Source organism: Peromyscus leucopus, chromosome 4 (genome assembly GCF_004664715.2).
Source record: "Peromyscus leucopus breed LL Stock chromosome 4, UCI_PerLeu_2.1, whole genome shotgun sequence".
In the NCBI taxonomy this organism is placed as follows: domain Eukaryota; kingdom Metazoa; phylum Chordata; class Mammalia; order Rodentia; family Cricetidae; genus Peromyscus; species Peromyscus leucopus.
The window spans coordinates 62,329,290-62,349,723 of record NC_051066.1 but is presented as its reverse complement, the minus strand read 5'-3'; the positions used below and the strand labels follow the sequence as shown (position 1 = coordinate 62,349,723).

Below are 20,434 nucleotides of genomic sequence, written 5' to 3'. Positions count from 1 at the left end.
AAGGCACATTCCCCTATAGTAGATTAAAACAAAATGCAGAGACTCACAACCAGACATTATGCCAAGTGTTAGAATCCTTGGAACATTCATCACTAAACAGAATGTCTCCATCAAATCCCCAGCCTCAGGGCTCAGGCAAGTTTGTTGAAGCAGAGGCAGAAAGAGTGTAAGACCCAGGGGGGGGATGAAATACACCAAGAAAACAAAGTCCTATGAATCAACATGAGCAAAACTCACATGAACTCACAGAGACTGAGAGAGCAAGCACATGGCCTGTATAGGTCTACAACAGGTCCTCTGCATATATATAATGGCTTTTAGTTTAGTGAGGGGTTTTGATTTTTTTCTTTTTATTTATTCTGTGTGTCTTTTGCATCATGTATCTTGGTCCCATTTATTTCCCTGTCCCTTCACATCTGCCCTCTGCCCCTGCATCCCCACCCCCAATAAAACAAAATTTAAGGTAAAAAAGGAAAAATTTAAAAGGGGAAAAATTTTAAATCTCATCATGGAAGCTGCAGTGTGACACAGTGAATCACATAGTAAATACTTTGTCCATGTATCTTTATTTTAAGTGTGCTAAAGCTGTGAATGTAGCACTGTGAGAAAATTCACTTGCTGATCCGCACTGAAGGCTGAGTGAATTCCTGATACAGTTCCCCACAATCAACGGTCGTCATGCAGCTGAGGATCTCAGGGCACAGTCCTTGTTTGCACTAATCATCTTTTTCTCTGTATGTCTTTTCTGTGTCGGGAGTGAATCATGAAGGAAAGAAACAACTTGAGTGATTTGCTTTTATGGAAAGCTAGCAGAACTAGAAAGCCTTGTGCTTTATAGTAAGGAAGAAATCAGCAGATCATAGAAAATATGAAGCAGCCTAAGTATTATAGAAGTATATACAATAGAAAGATAGATGAGTATAATAGTGAGAAGAAATAAATGAAAATACAAAAAATATAGAGGGAGTTAAACTTGCTGTAAAAGTCTGTTCTCACAATGTGGTCTTGGCGCGAGACAGATTTCACAAAATTCTGAGATCATCCTTAAGCAACAACGCAATGAATCAAGCTGGAAGTGATACACAGAATAGATACTGATATTTTGCTATTGTTTTTTGCTATTCTGTGTAATTGTAAAGTTAACAGTCTGATGTAATCCCTGCCAATTCCTTGATTGTAAAGAATATAAGCACTGATTTGCAGAAGTAAATCTGCAGCAGCACAAATCATTGTGTTCTGTCTTCATTTCCTCGCGATTCCTGACTTCTCTCGGCTTCTCCCTGGTTCTCCAGCAGTGGTGGTCTCCCTCTGGGTTGTCTGCATAAGTGTTCATTGCAAAGGATCATTGATCTGGTTGGATGCCTCTGTTTTCTACCACACTATTGATGCTGGTCCTCACTAAGACTCTTCCTGGATATCCTGTTGTGGCCCTATGAACTGTCACCAACCCTTGCTCACTGCTGTAAAGAGGGAAATTAGCTAGGGCAATGCTAGAGAGCTCAACCCCAGGGGCGGACTGTCTGGCAGACCAACCCTTCAGATGCCCAGGCCCAGATCCCAGGTTATGACTTGGCTCACCCCAACAATCACCTCATCTATGATCTGCTGGAACATGTGAAGGGACCTGATCCACAGACTCAAAGCTACAGGATCTCCACAACACAGTTAATTTTTGTTTTATGGGATTCCTGAACATACAAATGATTGGGTCTCTGATTCTTATCCCTTTTGGGGGGCTCTTTTTCTTCTTTTTGTTTGCTTTGTCCAATGCTGATGTGATGTTGTGTTTTACATTCTATTTTATTTTGCTATATTTTATTATTATTTCCTTAGGAGCCAGTTCTTTTCTGATGAGAGACAGAAAACTGGTGGGTCTGGATGGAAAAAAAATGGAAATAAATTTTCACCAAAAATTGGCAAAATTTTAGACACATTATGAAAATGAATAGCTCTACATTAAAAAGCTTTTACCATTATATGTAAGTGAACATTTAAAAAGTAAGAAAATATTTTATGCTTCTAATTTCTGTGTTAAAATAATAAATTAAATCAAATGCACATTTAGTATCAATAATAAGGAAATGAGACCGCTATACATTGACTCAGTAATAGAAAGTAATACAAGTCTTAAAAAATTTCCATTGAAGATCCCATTATCCAGGATTCTGCTCTAAGTATTATAGCTAAGACTTTGTTGGAAAGTTTGAATCAGACATTAACAAATATACAGGAACATTTGTATCAGGTTTCCAAAAGAATCTAGTACTACAATCTCCATCAGTAGGAGACTTTATACCACAGAGCTTGATACAACAAAACAATCAAGGCCTGGGTGATTTTCACTAGTAATCTGAATATTGATAAAAGAAAATAAGGAGTATGTATTTGGTGTTTCCATTAATGTGAAACTCAGTAACAGAAAAAAAAATCTATGAATGACATTCAGTTGCTTGGCATTGGGAAACTGTTGTTCAGGGATAAAAGCAGGAAATAATTTCTTTGTGTATTTCTACTTCTATTATCTCTTTTCTTACACTGGGAAACTATTTTTCAGGGGTAAAAGCAGAAAATAATTTCCTTGTGTATTTCTACTTCTGTCGTCTCTTTTTCTTAGACAATCTTGTACATCTCAGGATGACTGGGAACTCACTGTATAGATTAGAATGTCTTTCAACTCATGATCCCCTGCCTGTGTCCTCACTGTTGGCACTATAGCCACATAGTCCTATGACTAGCTCCACAAGCAAAAATTCCCAATTCTCTTGGATGTTTGGTAGGACAATTTAAAGCATGGTTGCAGATTTTTTTTTTGTTAACATGTCCTTTGTCTTATTTTAAAGATTGGTAAATAGATCAAAATTAAATACTTATTTTAAGGGTATATTTATGTTACACTCCAGTTTCTTTCTCAATTTTCTCTACTTTGAAGTCACAAAGAGAAAATATATGCAATGTTATGGGACTTGAGCTATTACACCCTACAGTAGATTTTGTTTCTGATAAGTCAGAGTGAATAGTACCTAACAGTGTAAGAATTATATTCCATATACCTAATAGTGAGTCTACTTTTAGTACATTAAAATTTCTCTCCAGTTGTAATAGTCTCCTTGCTAGACAATTGTACTTTAATCATAATTTCCATAGAAGTGAATGTGAGAGTGCCTTTTCATTCTAGATCTCTTTGGGACTGCACCAATCATTTACAATATTTTGTTTCTCTCTTTGAATTGTTCCTTACATTTTCTCACAGGGGAACATGTAGGATATCCTAGGTAATTAGCACCAAATATCAAGCATTGTTTTTAAGTTGCTCAAATGATTTAGTTACAATGAGGTAAGTGAATTAGATGAAATTTCCTTAGGGAGATTTACCAAGAGAGAAGAAAGCTATAAAATCTCCTTCCTCAAAGATAATATGTATAGTGTTAGAAAGGAAAATCTGATGGTTTATTAAAGGTAAGTAGCTATGTACTATTTCAGATTTGATTACTAGGTGTGGGGAACTTACTATTATGTCTGACCATAAACATTACACAAACAAGTAAGAAATGAACTCCTCAAATGGGCCACACAGCTTCTCCATTGTTAACTGAGGTTCCCTGGAGCAGTATGGTATTTTAAGGTTCAGAGTAATAAAATAGACAGATGTGCTACTTCACTTTTATTTGTGAGAAATGATGGCGATCGTTAAAATTTTTCAGTGAAGCTGAAGTTAGGAATAGCTGAATGTTTTTAACAAAATCAATCTTACTTTTAAAATTTTTTATCATTAATTAGATTTCCAGATAATATATGGGATGCTCAATCATACTAGATTCTCAGATAAACATCAGTAAAATGTAGCATATATCCTATGCAATCTAATATATTGTTTTAGAATAAATGCTTGCTGTGCAGTGTTTGAAGATTAAATATTTGGGGTTTTTCTCATGAAATATTTTAAAAGTTCAGTGTTTTTATATAATGACATTACATGCATTTGTAGAATATTTTCTTGCCTAGTTAATTTTCTGAGCAGGTTGCTCACTAATGGGATAATTTATAATGAATAGTCAGTAAATAATGACAAGTATAGAAAAATGTTAAGAGTTGTGTAATATAAATGCACTTCTACATTTACCTCTTAGAATACCTATTAGGTCAATTTAAAAAAATTGAAACATCAATTACTTTCCACACAAGAAGAACGGTGAGAGTTAGAAAATTCACTTATATTCAAGAAAGTTAACTACTAAGATGGATACAAGAGAGACAGTCAACAAACTAGAGAATCTGTGGGAGAAACCATTAAAAAATTGAAAATTCTAAGTCCCTTTCTTCACCTGGTACTTCTCATCTTTCCATCATAAAACACTATGATAACAACACTTCACAAGATCATTTTCAAAAGATGACAGACTATGATTTTTATTTGTGGGAAAGAGGGATCTGAAACAATATTTAAAATCAGAGAATAAACAGCAGAAAATCTCAGTTCAGAAGTGGAAATAGTGCTGGCAAGATGTTTCAAAGTAATGAAACTAGATATCCATGGGGACAACCCAAGTTTACTCCCTAAATACATATGGTGGAAAGATAGATCAGAATCCTGCAAATTGTCTCTGCCCTACACACTGACTCCATCCATGATATTTACATGACCTCCACACACAAATAAACAAATTAAGTATAACTTTAAATCTCAGAAGAGTGTAGAGAAATAGCCAGCAGTTTTATGTACCACCTTTCCTCAGATCCTATCTCAAGAATTAGAAAGGTAAAATAAATACCAATTACAGATTTTTAGATTGATTCCAACTTCAAGAAGGTAGTTGCAGTCTATTCCTGCTTCAAACTGAAGGCTTTCATCTTGTAGTGAAACCCTAGATTTTCCAGTTACAACTGGCTTTACATTATGTCACCATTCATCATAGAATATTTTGATAGTTATTACTCTTATTAAAATCGTGCTTACAAAGTCACTGGTTTCTGTTGAGATCAAACAGAATATAATGGTAATGTATCATTACCAAATGTATTAGGGTAAATCAACTATACTATTCATGACATCTTTTCTAATTATTTAAATTTATTATACAAATGAAGTTATTATCATTGAAACCTTTTAAAATAATAACATTAAACATCATAAATGTGATATAAAATTTCAGAATTTAATAGAAATTATTAACTAAATAAAATTTCAAATAATTGATTAACTACTTTATAGAATTTATTTCAACAGTGAGGAAGGAAATAAAGAATATTGAATTAAGCATTTGACCTCTATGGATGTTGTCTTAAATCATACATATTTTCAGGACTAGAGTCTAATCATGTGACTCTTATGCTAATTTTGAGGTTTTCTTTGTTAAAAATGAAATGGATGAGTAAGTTAAGACATAAATGTGACTGTCTAGATTATAGAACATATGTGTCCTATTATAAAAACACTAATACCAAAATATAACCCAATATATAAATATGATTATTTTATTAACAAAATAGCAGACACATTTCAGACACTGGTAGTAGGAATGTTCTTTGAAGCCATTTTTGTTAATTAGTACAAGTCATTGACTCAGACCACCCTAATTTACTCACTAAATACCAAATACACAATAATCATTTGGACTTCAGTGGGATGGGCTAATGCTTCCATATGACAGTTATAGTCAAAAGACAAACTGCTAAATCCTTATTATACAGTAGTTAATTGATTACATGATTGTGTGATTGCATTGGACAGTTCCATAGCCTAGAGAAAATATAGATTGTATATGAATTTTTGGAATGAATGGAAATCTGCTATGACAAACTGTGTGCCTCTTACGACAATGGATTTTTATTACTTACATGGCATTTATTTTCTATGTATTTATATCAACGCTTGCTGAGTCTTGAGTTTAATCATTCCTATTCCTTTATGTACTTCATACATTTTCTCTATTTCAGGAAAGCAAAATTTTATTTTATTCAAAAATATGTATAAATTACATGTGTTTTTTATTTTGTGAGTAAATTATGTTCTAATTGTAACTACTACAGTGTTTATATGGCAATGAAAAAGATCTAATAAATCTTTACATAGTTTCTTCAAGAAGAGTTAATTCTGGATCAACAAAATGGGCCAACAAAATGCAACAATGCCAACTGAGTTCATCTTAATGGGAGTCACACAGAGTGCTGAGTTGAAACTCCCTCTGCTTGCAGTCTTCCTCACCATCTATGCAATCACCGTGGTGGGAAACCTGGGCATGATCATTTTGACCAAGGTGGACTCTCACCTACACACCCCTATGTACTTTTTTATCAGACACCTGGCTTTTATTGATCTTGGAAATTCCACTGCCATCTGCCCCAAGATGCTGGTGAATTTTGTTGTTGATCAAAATACCATCACCTATTATGCTTGTGCCACACAGATGGCATGCTTCATTATGTTCATTGTCAGCGAACTTTCAATCTTGTCTTCCATGGCCTATGACCGCTATGTGGCCATCTGCAACCCTTTGCTCTACAGTGCAATCATGTCTCAGAGACGCTGCCATGCACTTGTTGCCATTCCATACCTCTACAGCACCTTCCAGGCTCTGCTGTTCCCTATTAAGTATTTCACTTTGACTTTCTGTGGCACTAATGTCATCAGCCATTTCTATTGTGATGTTGTCCCCTTGCTACCTTTGATCTGTTCACAAGTCCAAGAGACAGAATTGTTGACTATATTGTTTTCAGCCTTTAATTTAATCTCTTCTCTTTTTGTCGTTCTTTTGTCCTACATGCTGATTTTGTTAACAATATTTCGAATGCGTTCCGCAGAAGGTAGAAAAAAGGCTTTCTCCACGTGTGGTTCCCATCTGACAGTGGTGGTGGTGTTCTATGGGTCTCTAATCTTCATGTACGTGCAGCCTAAATCAACTCACTCATTTGAAACTGACAAAATGGCTTCTGTGTTCTATACTCTAGTGATCCCCATGCTTAACCCCTTGATTTACAGTTTAAGGAACAAAGAGGTAAAAAATGCTTTTCATAGAGTCTTTAAGACTCTATAAAGACTTGGTATTGTCCAGTATTAAAGAATCCTATAGTAATCTTTGATAACTGTGACTGTCCTGTGATAATATTTCTAAAATAGTTGCATAATTTAACCCCATGTAAAATGTCTTATAGTTCATGTTGACAGATATTGCTTAACTTATATGTACTCAAGCTCCCCGTAATACTTTAAATCACAATTTAATATTGAATCCTTACTATTAATTTTTGCTTCAGAATAAATATTTCATTTAGTGAGATAAGCTTATATGTTACCAAATGTGATAAATGGTAAACTCTATATCAACATCTTATATTTTCTTTTGCCAGTGTTTTTTTTTTAGAAGTATTAATAAATAAAACAATATGATAAAAATGGTGTCTTTGACACTTTCAGAGAACCTGTTTGCCACACAGATATAAACTAATAAATGTTAAAGACTCATTCTAAAAACATTCACTTTTAGTAAAAGTGTTTTTCTGGTTATTTTAATATAAATATCCATTAATTTTATATACTACTGTTACTTTTTCAAAGATGTTTTTATAACATGTTAATTTTGTGTATGTGATCAATTGTGTGTGTTTGTATGTGTGTACATAAGTGTAGATCCCCTCATAAAGGTAAGACATGTTGGATCCTACAGTTGTTGGAGTTATGGCAAATTTTGAACTAATCAATAGAGATATTAAAGGAGCGAGCCTCTTCCTGCTGAGCTGTCTCTGAGGTCTTGCTCACTCTTTTTTGTATGTGACAGCACATTTGCCTCTTCCTCTTTCACATAAATACAACACCTTTTTGATGCTGAATTGGTATTGCATCAACATAATATTTCTCAAGGCTATTACAAAAACAAACAAAAAAGAAAACAGCTGATATTGAAGTGTCAGTGTATAGTTTATTTTATATATGAAAAATAGCAAATGTTAAGGTTTTATACTTATTTTTTTCTGTTTTAACTGTAAATCCAATATTGTTATAAGGATTTTCTTATTTTGCTTTATATATTTAAAAGTACTCATCTGTCTATCACTGACTTCTTCAAGGTTACCTAATTTTAGGGTTATTGGTTTTTTTTAGATAGATATCTTCCTCTGAATGTTGAAAGTAGCAGGACATGTGATTTTACAGGTGGTCTTCCCAGTTACATACGAGAAATTTAGCTTCTTAAAATATTTGAAAATTTTGCTTTCTTAGCTTAATAACTTATTTATTGATGTTTAGATTATTCTTTGAAATTGTTATTCATGTATACAATGAAATGTGATCAAATGGTCCACCCCATTTCCACCAACTTTCCCCTAACATGCCCTCCGAATTTCAAATCCTTCTCATTTTTCTTTTTTAGTAACCCCTTAAGTACTAATAAAGTCAATCTTCTTTGTAACCTCTGTTTAATTTTTATCTCTATCTTTGACAGTATTTAATATATTTTGTAAATCATGGTGGTATTCTCAAAAATCAAATGTCAGAAAAGTTAATCCATCTTATTTTTCTTTATTTAATATTCCCCAGATTATAGCACATGAAATCCATTTCACCCAGTGATATTTCGATTCACAGAGGGTTTTTTTCCACATTTCATATAACATAGAGATTTAGTTATTATAAATTTCAAAACAGAATGAAGGAATTTTCACATAATATTTATAACCTTCAAATTACAATATTAATACATATGTCTGTCAGTTATAAGTAACAGCAGTTAGGCTACATAAGTTTAACATAAAACCAGTTGACAAATGTGAAAAACAGTAGTGGTCTGATATTCACCATTATACATGAATCTGTTTCTTCCAGGACTTTTTTTTAATTAAAATTTCAGAATTGTGAAATATTAAAATGACATTCCCAAACATGCCACAATCATTATTCACAAATAAAGTTACAATGAAATATACAAAAACTCACTTAATACTGTTAAACAACAACAATAAATGACAGGATTTCCTGAACAGAAATGAAAGGACCCTGAAAGTTTACAGTGAATGGCAGGACAAAAATCAAGTTTTAACTATTTTCATGATATAAGGCAAAAATGCACATGACCATTTCAAAATATCTCAATTAAGATTTATAGTTATAGGATGCACTAACCAACAGTCAATAAAAATGAACACAAATGCCTAAAAAAACTGTTACCAACTCCAAAGTGTCTGTGATGTTCAAGGAGATGCATAATTAAATTTACACTAGTTAGTGTCTGATGAGCAGATAATACCCACAATGCTTCAGAGCAGTCCTCTGGATTCTTATTTCTCATTTCTAATTTATCATGGCATATTTTAAAGACATAGTATACCTTTCAGCTGATTCCAAGTGAATGTTATTGAAACACACACAGCCTCCAAATGAAGGAAACTCTCCCTCAAAATTAATTATCATCTAATAAAAGAAATGTGCTTAAAACAAACAGCAGCAAGGCATTTCCTGTTTGAATGACTTCTATGGTTAAAATTTAACTAAAAGCACAGTGTAAAAGAGTTAACCAAGGGAAGTAGCATACGAATATGCAGTAGACATTTCTAAAATGAGGAAAAGGTAAAAATAAATAACTTGGTTTTTAATTTCTTGGTGTCTAATGTAAGAATCCAAAAATGTCTGATATTCACTTGTTTGAATCAACTCTCACATTGCATGCTTTTTAGACACACTGTGCTGCCAATCTCTCAGCTACTATATTGGCCAATGTTCCTATGAAATTATATGTAGCACGAACTTAGAGTGTTCAAGATGGCTCAAGTTTCTACTGCTAAGCAAAGCTAAATATACATTCCAGGAAACACTGCAGTTTAATATAAAAAAGGAAAAAACGAACAAAAAAATGCAGCAGTAAAACAATTTGTGAGGAGAAACAGATGCGTTCACATATAATAAAGCCACTGAAACTTCTTCAGGCATTCAACTGCTGTGTTAAATAAACAGAGAGTAGTTATTTAGCAGCAACAATTCCAAAATAAACAATGCACTCTGTTTCTCAGTCCTGCACAACTCTGCAGCGACAGTTACACTGAGAGCTCTAACCTACTGGCTCTACTGGCAGAGAAGACCCTAAAAGCAACTGTACAGCCCGCAGTGGTGGCGCGCCTTTAATCCCGGCACTCGGGAGGCAGAGGCAGGCTGATCTCTGTGAGTTTGGTTTCAGCAAACCAGAATTTTTAGTCACGGAGTTTTTCTAAGCCAGTATTTAATAAAACAATGTGCTTGCGGTGAACAACCTTATTCTATTGAGCATTTACATCAATCACATTTGCTGGCTTTGTTGTCTTTTGTCTCACCATTTTTGTAGTTGCAATTCTGATCAGCATGAATATGATTTCTCATCTTCTCCAGGGTAAACACCCATTTATCATTTTTTGCAGACAAATATCACTCACTGATTCAATTTATGACCTAACTCGGTGATTCAAAATGTCAATAATTGTGGGTGCTTATCAAAATAAACTCTACTCCTACATTACACTGCCAAATTTCTTGGTATTGAGGTTTTGCATGCCATGTCCAGTAATTCTTTTGACACTGAAAAACTGGCTTCTGTGTTTTATATCCTTATTTTATTTATATTGTCATTTTTTATCTACAACTTCAGAAAATGATTTGACATGTTTCTAAGGTGTTAAATATTATGATAAAGTATAATTTGGTAAAGTTATATTTAATGTGATTGGCAGCATAAACCATATTCTGAATGTCTCTTGGATAAGTAGTAGCCATGAAGGAGTTCTACATATATTTACATTTAGTCTTAAACATGCCATTTTCTCCTTGAGATTAAACACCTCAATGAATGAATGAGTTAACACCAGCCTTCCTTCAGAGAAATCAATATTTTACTTGCAAAATTGACATGATTCAGTTTTGTGGAATGTGTTTTATTTGTATTGATGAATAAACGATGAATATGGAAAATGAATATGCTGAGTGAGAGTAAGGGACAGTACAAGTCACAAAGGGATGAGTTAAGGGATCTCATGAAGGGATCAAAGACTGAATTAAATTTGCAGCAATTGAGACTGTCTTGCATCTGAGCACATTTGTGGCTATGTCAGCTTTTACACATTAGGCTGATATATTTCACAGTCATACTTTGTGCTTCCTGCTTGTGAAGTACTTTGGTGATGTGAAGCAATCAGTTATGAATATGTTCATGTAGATCTATCTCCAACATTGTGAGCAACTCTTCTTAAATATGCTGAATATACAATAGTGTGTTTCAGTGAGATGGTCATTTCCCTACACACAACACAATGATCAGAACTTCATATTTTCTCATGACCATATTATGAAATTAGAGTTAACAGTGAGCAACACTGGCTATCACTAACAGCAATAATCCTTCTGTGTCAGTGAGCACCTGGAAACAAAAAGCTATGCCATGCTGACAGTTATCAATTTTGGTTTAGTTACTCATGAGAAGAAAATGTCTATAAGTAAAAAGAAGCTGAGGATGAATCATATGCACATAATGCATTTTAACTCTGCTGTGAGAGCATCCTTTCTCTTGTCTCCTTCCAAAACCAGTGACAACTTACTATGCATGACCTACTCTGGTGATTGGATGGCCAAACACCCTGTCGTGCTAGAACTCTCATCCAATGACTGATGGAAGAGGATGCAGAGACCCACGACCAGGCCCCAGGTGGAGCTCCGGGAGTCCAATCGTCGAGAAAGAGGAGGGATTGTATGAGCGAGAATTGTTGAGTCCATGATTAGAAAAAGCACAGGGACAAATGCCAAACTAGTGGAAACACATGAACTATGAACCAATAGCTGAGGAGCCCCCAACTGGATCAGGCCCTCTGGATAAGTGAGACAGTTGATTAGCTTGAACTGTTTGGGAGGCCCCCAGGCAGTGGGACCAGGACCTGTCCTTAGTGCATGAGGTGACTGTTTGGAACCTGGGGCCTATGCAGGGATACTTTGCTCAGCCTGGGTGAAGGGAGGAGGAGACTGGACCTACCTGGACTGAATCTACCAGGCTGAGCTGAATCCCCAGGAGAGTCCTTGCCCTGGAGAAGATGGGAATGGGGGTGGGCTGGGGGTAGGGCAGGGGCAGGGAGGGTGGAAGGAAGGAGGACAGGGGAATCCGTGGCTGATATGTAAAATTAAATTAAATTATAAAATAAAAAAATTTAAAAAGAAAAAAAAAAGAAAAACGCATTCAAAATCTTTTGTGTGATAACAACCTCACTTAAAAAGCCATGACCAGCATGATACTTCTCCATTTAATGCAAATAAACTGGTGCTACAGTGTTTTCCATTAAGGCCTCAATATTTGACTTTGTAACCTAGTCAGTCAGGGCCCATAAATCTTTTGGGTCTCCCTGGAAATCTTCAGATCAGTTTGTTGCTTTGATTCTTTTTATGAGCTGACTATGTTTTTTCACTAGGGAAAAGCTTGAATGACATCAATGCAATTTTGTTTAAAAATCTCTCAGATAATTTAAGCATAATAAACTGAACAAATTATATGCTATCACCTCTGGGAACATCACAAATAATGAGAACATTAAATTTCCTTCACTGGAGCAAAAGGAAGAATAATTTTGGAAAAGGAAATCAGGATCTTTGTGAGTAGGAAGTGTCGCAGGTCTTAGGGCAACTGGAGCCTCACAGTTTTCATTGACTCTTAGAGCCTACTGATTCTTTCACTGTCTGCAAGAGCTGTACCTCTCAGAAGGTAAATATCTGCTTTGATAGTTGTTATCACCTGCATCAGTATTTCTTTGGAAAATATATGAAATCCTATGAATTGAACAGTTGCTGCATGCTCTTTGAGAGGTGAATATGAGATTTAGATATTGTAAGTGAAAAACAAAATTAAAAATAAGAATATCATTGATCTCACCAGTTAAAATCATTAATAACATGTTTCCAAGTAAAAAATAAGATGTCTGGTTTCATTTGATTTTCAAATAAATGAAAAGTGATAATTAGTATATTTTACCCGATTTTTATAAATAACATGTAATTTCAGGGTTACTATATAAACCACCACTTTAAAATGAAGTATTTAAGGTATTTCATGCAATTTCATAAAGTGAAAATCATTTTAATTTTGGATATCACCTGCACAAACATTCACAGGCTTTTATCATTTGTTTTAATGTTCCACAAAACTGCTTAACGTCTGATATTTTTCTAGTATCAGACATTGTAAACATTGAGCAAATGAAGTGATTTTAATAGTTGTGAAGCTACTGAGAAAACTGTGAGCACTAATTAATTCCTAATTGTTATCAGCACACATACGGTTGAAAACTCAGTGCCTCCACTTTATAGCTTTCGTGTTCTATGAGCCTTAAGGTTAATCCTGTGTGAGGCTATTTTGCTTGTGTATCTTAAGATACTCAAAGGAAACCAGGGATTCTCTTTGTCAAGGAGAAAGACTAGAACGGTAATGAAATCTAGACATCTTCAGGATATAATAGCTGAAACTGAAACTGAAAGCACTCTTAAGGAATGAGCTTGAGGAATTGTTGGAACAAGTTAGACACATCAAAGAGAAAGAAAACTGCTTTTCCAGTTCTGAATTATTTTACTCAGTCCAACACATCTCATACCACAATAATATAGCAGTCTCTGTGTCCTGATAATTAAAATCAAAATTTTCAATTAGAAGTAGGGTTTTTTTGTTGTTATTTATGAGCAAAGAAGGATCTTTAAGAGTAGCAGTCAATGGTGAAGCAGCAGACAACTTCATCTAGTAAGATGGCACAGAGGTATCCCAGCAATAGATAGTCACACTCTTCCCCAGACCTTTTTGTCAGAAAGCCAAACCCAACACCAATGAAGTTGATTTCTGTGATTTTCCTAACCACCATAGATTACACTACATTGCTTCTGTTCCAAATTGTAATTTGAGGTCTTAATGTAGATTTCCTAAAGTTTCTACCCGATACCTAGGCAATATATTTCTACAACTTTATTGTGTATTTTATATGAGACTTTTAATACCCCGTTTCCTCTTTCTTTGAAAATTGCAGCTGCCTGTGTCTATATCTCCTGGTGGCAACTCCGAGTTTGACAGAAGGTACATTCAAAACATTAGACTGAATTAGTTTTCCTGTCACTAATTAGAACAGATTTGATTTTTTTAAACTGGTTTTCCATGTTAATGGTACTTGATATGGAAATATTAGGAATCATATATTCTAAATACTCTATTGTAAAATTCTATAAATAATTAATTATTAATATGAAGCTTAATGAATGCTTAAAACTGTGTTAAAGTGGTTCATTATAATGTCTGTCTTAGTAGTGTTATGTGTTCATAAAGTATATATAATTAAATATTAATGATCCATATATAACAACATAAACCACATATACTATAAAGAAAACATTCCCCTTTTGTGTCTTAAATCCTCTACTATTTTATTTTTAAATTAATATTTTTTGTCTTATTGTGTTTTTGTTTCTTGTTTTTCCTTTTTTAAAATTTTGTTGTTGATATAGATATATATATACATATATTACATGAAGGAAATAAACACAGAAGTTATACATACCACTGAAGAAATAAAGGTGAATATTTATTCAGAGTAGAAAATTTGTAATTCAGTTGTAGTAAGTGACTAGTACAAACAACACACTATATTATAATAATTTTATTAATGAAATTTCAGATTCACATTCACATACTAAAAAACAAATATTTTTAACATCAGTTCTCTATTGGAATATGACTTTGTTTCATGTTATATCTAGTAATTTTCAAGCTTTTAAATGTTCCCAGTAATTATCACAAAACAGCCTCATCAACTATTGACCATTTAATTTGACCCCACAAATGTTTGGAGACAAGGTTCATGATTTCAGCAAAAATACAATGGACAAAATTCAGAATGGAAAGAGGAAGTGATTTTAATTGACTCTTATTTTTTAAACTATAATATAATTACATTTATTCTTTTCCTTTCCTCCCTTCAAACCCTCCCATATAAATATCCCCATTCTCCTTCAAATTCATGGTTTCCTTTTCAGTAATATTTATTAAATGTATATATGCATATACATATATGTATATGATGTATATATATGCAATAACTATGTCTATGACAATAATATATGTGTATATGTATTCTTAAATATATCCTGTTTGTTCCATATAACTTTCATGTACGTTTTCAGAACTAACGATTTGATATTAGAAAAACATAGTTTGCTTTACAAGTTTGACATAGTGATACCTTTTTTATGCCAATTATTACAAGCCCTACATAGGACCTTAAATGTCCAAACACAAAACTAAATCGAAATGTCATTAGTTTCATGTTGTATCCACCATTATATTTTAGCTTATCTAAAATCCATGAGAATTATCATACATAAGAGAAAGTTTATTTAGAAAAATTGTAGTCTTCTAGATGAATAAAATATATTCAATATTTCTACACAAGTATCTAATGATTGCATTGCCAGTATCTGAGCAAATAATAAAATCATTTTTTCTCACAGCCATTAGAATGAATATTTTATTTTACTGACTCTAGTAAGAATATAAATAATAACTCTGAGTGTATCTCACAAGGACTTCCCCTTTTAGGAAGTAGGTCTTCCAAACTTTATTTAACATTTAGAATCAGATACTAAAATCATTTTTCTATGAGCCATTAACTGCAGCTTTTTGTCTTGTCTTTGAATTTGCTTGAATAATTCTATGCAAAAGTTAATGGCACCTGTGTATCTTTTCAGAAGATTGAAATGAGCCACAGGAACTCAACAGTGCCAGATGAATTCATTCTGACACAAATCACACACAGGCCTGAGCTGCAGCTTCCTCTTTTGGGGATCTTCCTAGTCACCTACGGAATCGCCGTCATAGGCAACCTGAGCATGATCATTTTGACAGAGATGGATTCTCGCCTTCACACACCTATGTATTATTTTATCAGACATCTGGCTTTCATTGATCTCGGCAATTGTACTGTAATTTACCCAAAGATGATGGTGAATTTTGTGGTGGATCAAAATATCATTTCTTACTATGCTTGTGCCATACAGATGTCATTCTACATCACTTTCATTATCAGTGAACTTTTCATCTTGTCTGCCATGGCCTATGATCGCTATGTGGCCATCTGCAACCCTTTGCTCTACAGTGTGATCATGTCTCAGAGACGTTGTCATGTGCTGGTGGGCATTCCATACCTCTACAGTATCTTCCAGGCTGTGCTGATAACTAGTAAGATTTTTACACTGACTTTCTGTGGCTCAAATGTCATCAGCCACTTCTACTGTGACAACGTCCCCATGTTACTTTTACTGTGTTCAAATCCACGGGATATAGAATTGTTGATCATATTATTTTCAGCACTTAATTTGATCTCCTCTCTCTCTGTAGTCTTAGTATCTTACTTTCTGATTCTACTAGCCATATATGGAATGCATTCTGCAGAGGGTAGGAAAAAGGCCTTCTCAACTTGTGGTTCTCATCTGACAGTGGTGGTAGTATTTTACGGGACTCTACTCTTCATGTACTTACAGCCCAAATCCACTCACTCATTTGAAACTGATAAAATAGCATCTGTGTTTTATACTTTAGTGATTCCCATGCTTAATCCCTTGATCTACAGCTTTAGAAACAAAGAAGTGAAAAATGCCTTTCTAAGAGTCTTTAAGGACCTAAGTAAACTTTGTACTTAATATATAACATGGAGTGTTTTAATAAAATGTGGTAAAAGAAGCATAAGTCAATACTAGTATTTATAGCAGTATATTTCTTGATTCACAAAAATGAAAAACACATGATAATATATAGAACATTGTAATGTATCACTTGTAGTCAAAAAAATAGTTCTTAAGTAGTTACAGAACTCCATTAGATGTCACTTTCCTCCCAACATTTATAGGTTTTGATTCAATATGTCTTTAGCATTTCTACTGCTCTCATCTTATACAAATGGTGACACATGGTTAATTATATTTCTGTAACATGTGTTTGGTTGTTAGATTTGCAGGGAGTTTTGTTTTCTTCTTTTATTTTATGTGTTTGGACATTTGTCTGCTAAATCTTGTTTTCATTTTATGTTTTAAACCTAAAATTACTGCAAACAAAGTCAATGCCATGTAGAGATCGTGTCTTTGAACATTGTATAATTTTAATTTTTCTTATTTTCTATCCTACAGAACTTTTATATTTAATTTCAATATTATTTATTTATTTTTAAAGTAATTCTAGATGATGGATGACATTTATTATATATTGTCCTTTATTTTCTGAATGTCATGCATTTTCATCAATTTCTGGTCCTATTTTCTTCTTGAAAAGATCTCCAGAAGTCTGTAGCTATATTCTGACTTTTGTGTATATTGAATATTCTTAAGATCTTTAGGAGAATTACCAGGAGATTATAGCTTTAACAATTTACAGAAATAATACTCACACACGCACTGTTGAATCCCCACCAACACCACCACTAGAGTTGGTGCTTTTAGTATTATTTCTATTGTTATTTTTTCGTTTGCTTAGTGAATTTTATGACACAAAGTCTACATTTTGTCTTGTATGTGCTTGATAGGAATATTTGTGCATTTGGTTTGGACATAAGCTAGTAATTAGTCAGAAGATTTTCTAAGTTCCTCCATCCATGAATTCAGTATTCTGTCCTATGTTGGTATCTGTTCATAGGTCACACAATCAACACTGTTGTGGTCTGATGTGTCTCCCAAATTTATGTGTTTCAAATTAATAACTGTAGTGGTTTTAATAAGAATGGTTCTTATAGGCTAATATATATAAATTCTTGGTCCCCAGTTGGTAGAACTACTTGGGAAGAATAAGCAGGTGTGACCTTATTGAAGGAGGTGTGTGACTAGGAGTCAGCTTGGAGGTTGCAAAACCTCATGTGATTCACAGTTAGCTTTCCTTGCCTCTTGTGGATCAAAATGTAAGCTCTCTGCTACTGCTCTAGCACCATTCCTGCCTGCCTGCTGTCATCCTCCCTACAATCATGGTCATGAACTGTAACCCCCAATAAACTCTTTTTTTGTATAAGTGGTCTTTGTTGTGGTACTTTTTACAGCAGTATAAAAGTGACTAAGATAATAGACAAAGTGGTGACATCGAGATTGGTCCTTAATGACCTAATTAAGTCCTGTAGGAAGAGCATTTACACAATATAAGTGAAAGTAGCATCAATAACATTGTACATGAGGGAACATTAGGCAATATGAAAACAACTAGCCAGTTGTCTATGAGAGGTAGACTTAGGATAGACATCATACGTGTAGACATCTTGATCATGAGTTTAAAACCTCTCAAATATAAGGAACTTCATTTCTGTTCCTTATAAGTGGTCCTGTGGCAGTTATTTCTTTATAGCTGAGAAACATAGACAAATGCTTAGAGGCTGACATTTCTGTTTAAGCCTCCACTTTCTAGTTTTCTGGCTATTCTAGCCAGCCTCACTAAGAGAATGGATTCAACACTCTATCTCAGAAAAATCATGTGCTGAGTTTTAAAATTTAACATTGATGCCACCCACATGTTGGTGGCAACCAATAGCTGTCTAATTGGATTTAAGGCACATTCAGCAGGAATTAAACTAGTCTTGGTACTGGAAACATAGCTTCTCAGGTCTAGTGATGTCATGAATCTTCGAAAGCAACCTTCTATGCTGCTTTCCTACAGCAGCATACCCTCTCACTACATTCTGAATCTTCACCTAATACCTAAAGGTAAGTGTGCCTACTATGCTTCCTCAATATGAGAAAATTCTTCTTAAAGCCCCTTTTGAATAATTTCATAAGATTCATCTTTAGTCATTGACCCAGACTTTTGTCCTAAATAATGTTTATGATTAACAGCATTGTCAATGATATTTTCTTTTATATTTTGAGAATTTCACATGAATGCACTGCCATTATATTATTCTCACACCCCTCCCCCTCTCCTGCATTCCCTGCTGCCACTCTGACATCCTTTCAAATTCATGACTTCTTCTTTAATTGTTATTGCTATACACATGTGTGTATGTGTGTATATACAACCTAAACAAGATTTGCATAGTGTTCTTTTCCTTTATTTCAGGTATAAGACTATTTCATTGAATTAGTCAAGTAAGATGAGGATAAGAACCATAAAAATGACTTCTTCAAACTGATAATAGTTGATCTTCTATCTCAGACAGCTACTGTAAGTTCACTACTTTGTCACTGCTACTGCCTAGTATCTGTTTTTAATCCATTGTATCTTGTCATTAAATATGACTAATTTAAATAAACATTACTACAAATTTTATTATTCTTACAAGATTTGGCAGGTTTTTTTTAACAAGCACTCCAGATGGTTGCTAAACTGTGGTAATTTCATAAGGGTTTTTTTTTTTTTTTTTTACTTTATAATTTGATTTAATTTTACATATCAGTCACAGATTCCCCTGTCCTCCTTCCTCCCACCCCAGGCACCCCCCCCCCCCCCCCAGCCCACCCCCCATTCTCATCTCTTTCAGGGCAAGGACTCCCCCGGGGATTCAGTTCAGCCTCCTAGATTCAGTCCAGGTAGTTCCAGTCCCCTCCTCCCAGGCTAGCCAAGTATCCCTGCATAGGCCCCAGGTTCCAAACAGCCAGCTCATGCACTAAGGACAGGTCCTAGTCCCACTGCCTGGGGGCCTCCCAAACAGTTCAAGCTAATCAACTGTCTCACTTATCCAGAGGGCCTGATCCAGTTGGGGGCTCCTCGTAAGTTTTATTAAAATAAATAGTAAAGTGTTTAACATAATTTTCTGTTTATTTTATAGGAAGATGAATTCACAGATATCCTCATGCTTCTAGTATGGAAGTGCTCTATATTTGCAGTTTTACTTACCCAAAGTATTAGAATGATTACTGGGCTATATTCTCTATAATTATCTAGAGATGAAGTTTCAAAGTACTTAATTGTTTATATATATACATATATAGTTATATGTTATATATAAATATATTACATATATTATATAAGTATATATATCATAATGAATCGTTACAACTAGTGTACATAAATTCACATTGTTAATGAGCATCCTCTAGACATTTAGTTTTACCCTAAAATGCTCTGGGAGTATTCAAAGTATTGATTGGCATCTCTCAAGAGACATCCTCAAAAGGTGAGAAAACATATAAGCTATGCTCATTTTTTTCCATGTGAGAAGCACACGAAAGGGAACATGGAAGCTTCATCACAGGTAAAAAAAAAAGAAAGAAATGAAAAGAAAAGAAAAAGAAAATCAATACTGTCATGTAGTATTATGTGTCACAGATATCCACAATGTTTTGTTGACATATGTACAGTTCCACTTAAATAGTGAAGACAAAGAAAATTGTCACCATTTATTATTCAGTGTTCAGTGCTTCCTGCCATCAAATGTAACTGAGATACTATATGATTTTCCTGAATTTGTATGAACATTTCCTTATATTTTATATACTTTTATG

General features: G+C 34.0%; 2 protein-coding genes across 2 annotated transcripts; both read left to right on the top strand.

The window, feature by feature from the left end:
• Positions 1–6,104: 6,104 nt before the first annotated feature.
• LOC114710105 (olfactory receptor 8K5-like) lies at positions 6,105–7,031 on the top strand. The gene has a single exon (XM_028894188.1). It carries the CDS (start codon positions 6,105–6,107, stop codon positions 7,029–7,031), a length of 927 nt encoding a protein of 308 aa, XP_028750021.1.
• Positions 7,032–15,706: 8,675 nt separating this feature from the next.
• Positions 15,707–16,663, top strand: LOC114710111 (olfactory receptor 8K5-like). Its single transcript, XM_028894194.1, has one exon. The coding sequence runs from the start codon at positions 15,722–15,724 to the stop codon at positions 16,661–16,663; it is 942 nt and encodes a 313-aa protein (XP_028750027.1). The 5' UTR covers positions 15,707–15,721.
• The last annotated feature ends 3,771 nt before the right edge of the window (positions 16,664–20,434 follow it).

What these genes read in the sequence shown, in the direction of transcription:
- LOC114710111 (XM_028894194.1), top strand. Translation starts at nt 15,722, where the DNA reads ATGAGCCACAGGAACTCAACAGTGCCAGATGAATTCATTCTGACACAA.
- LOC114710105 (XM_028894188.1), top strand. Translation starts at nt 6,105, where the DNA reads ATGGGCCAACAAAATGCAACAATGCCAACTGAGTTCATCTTAATGGGA.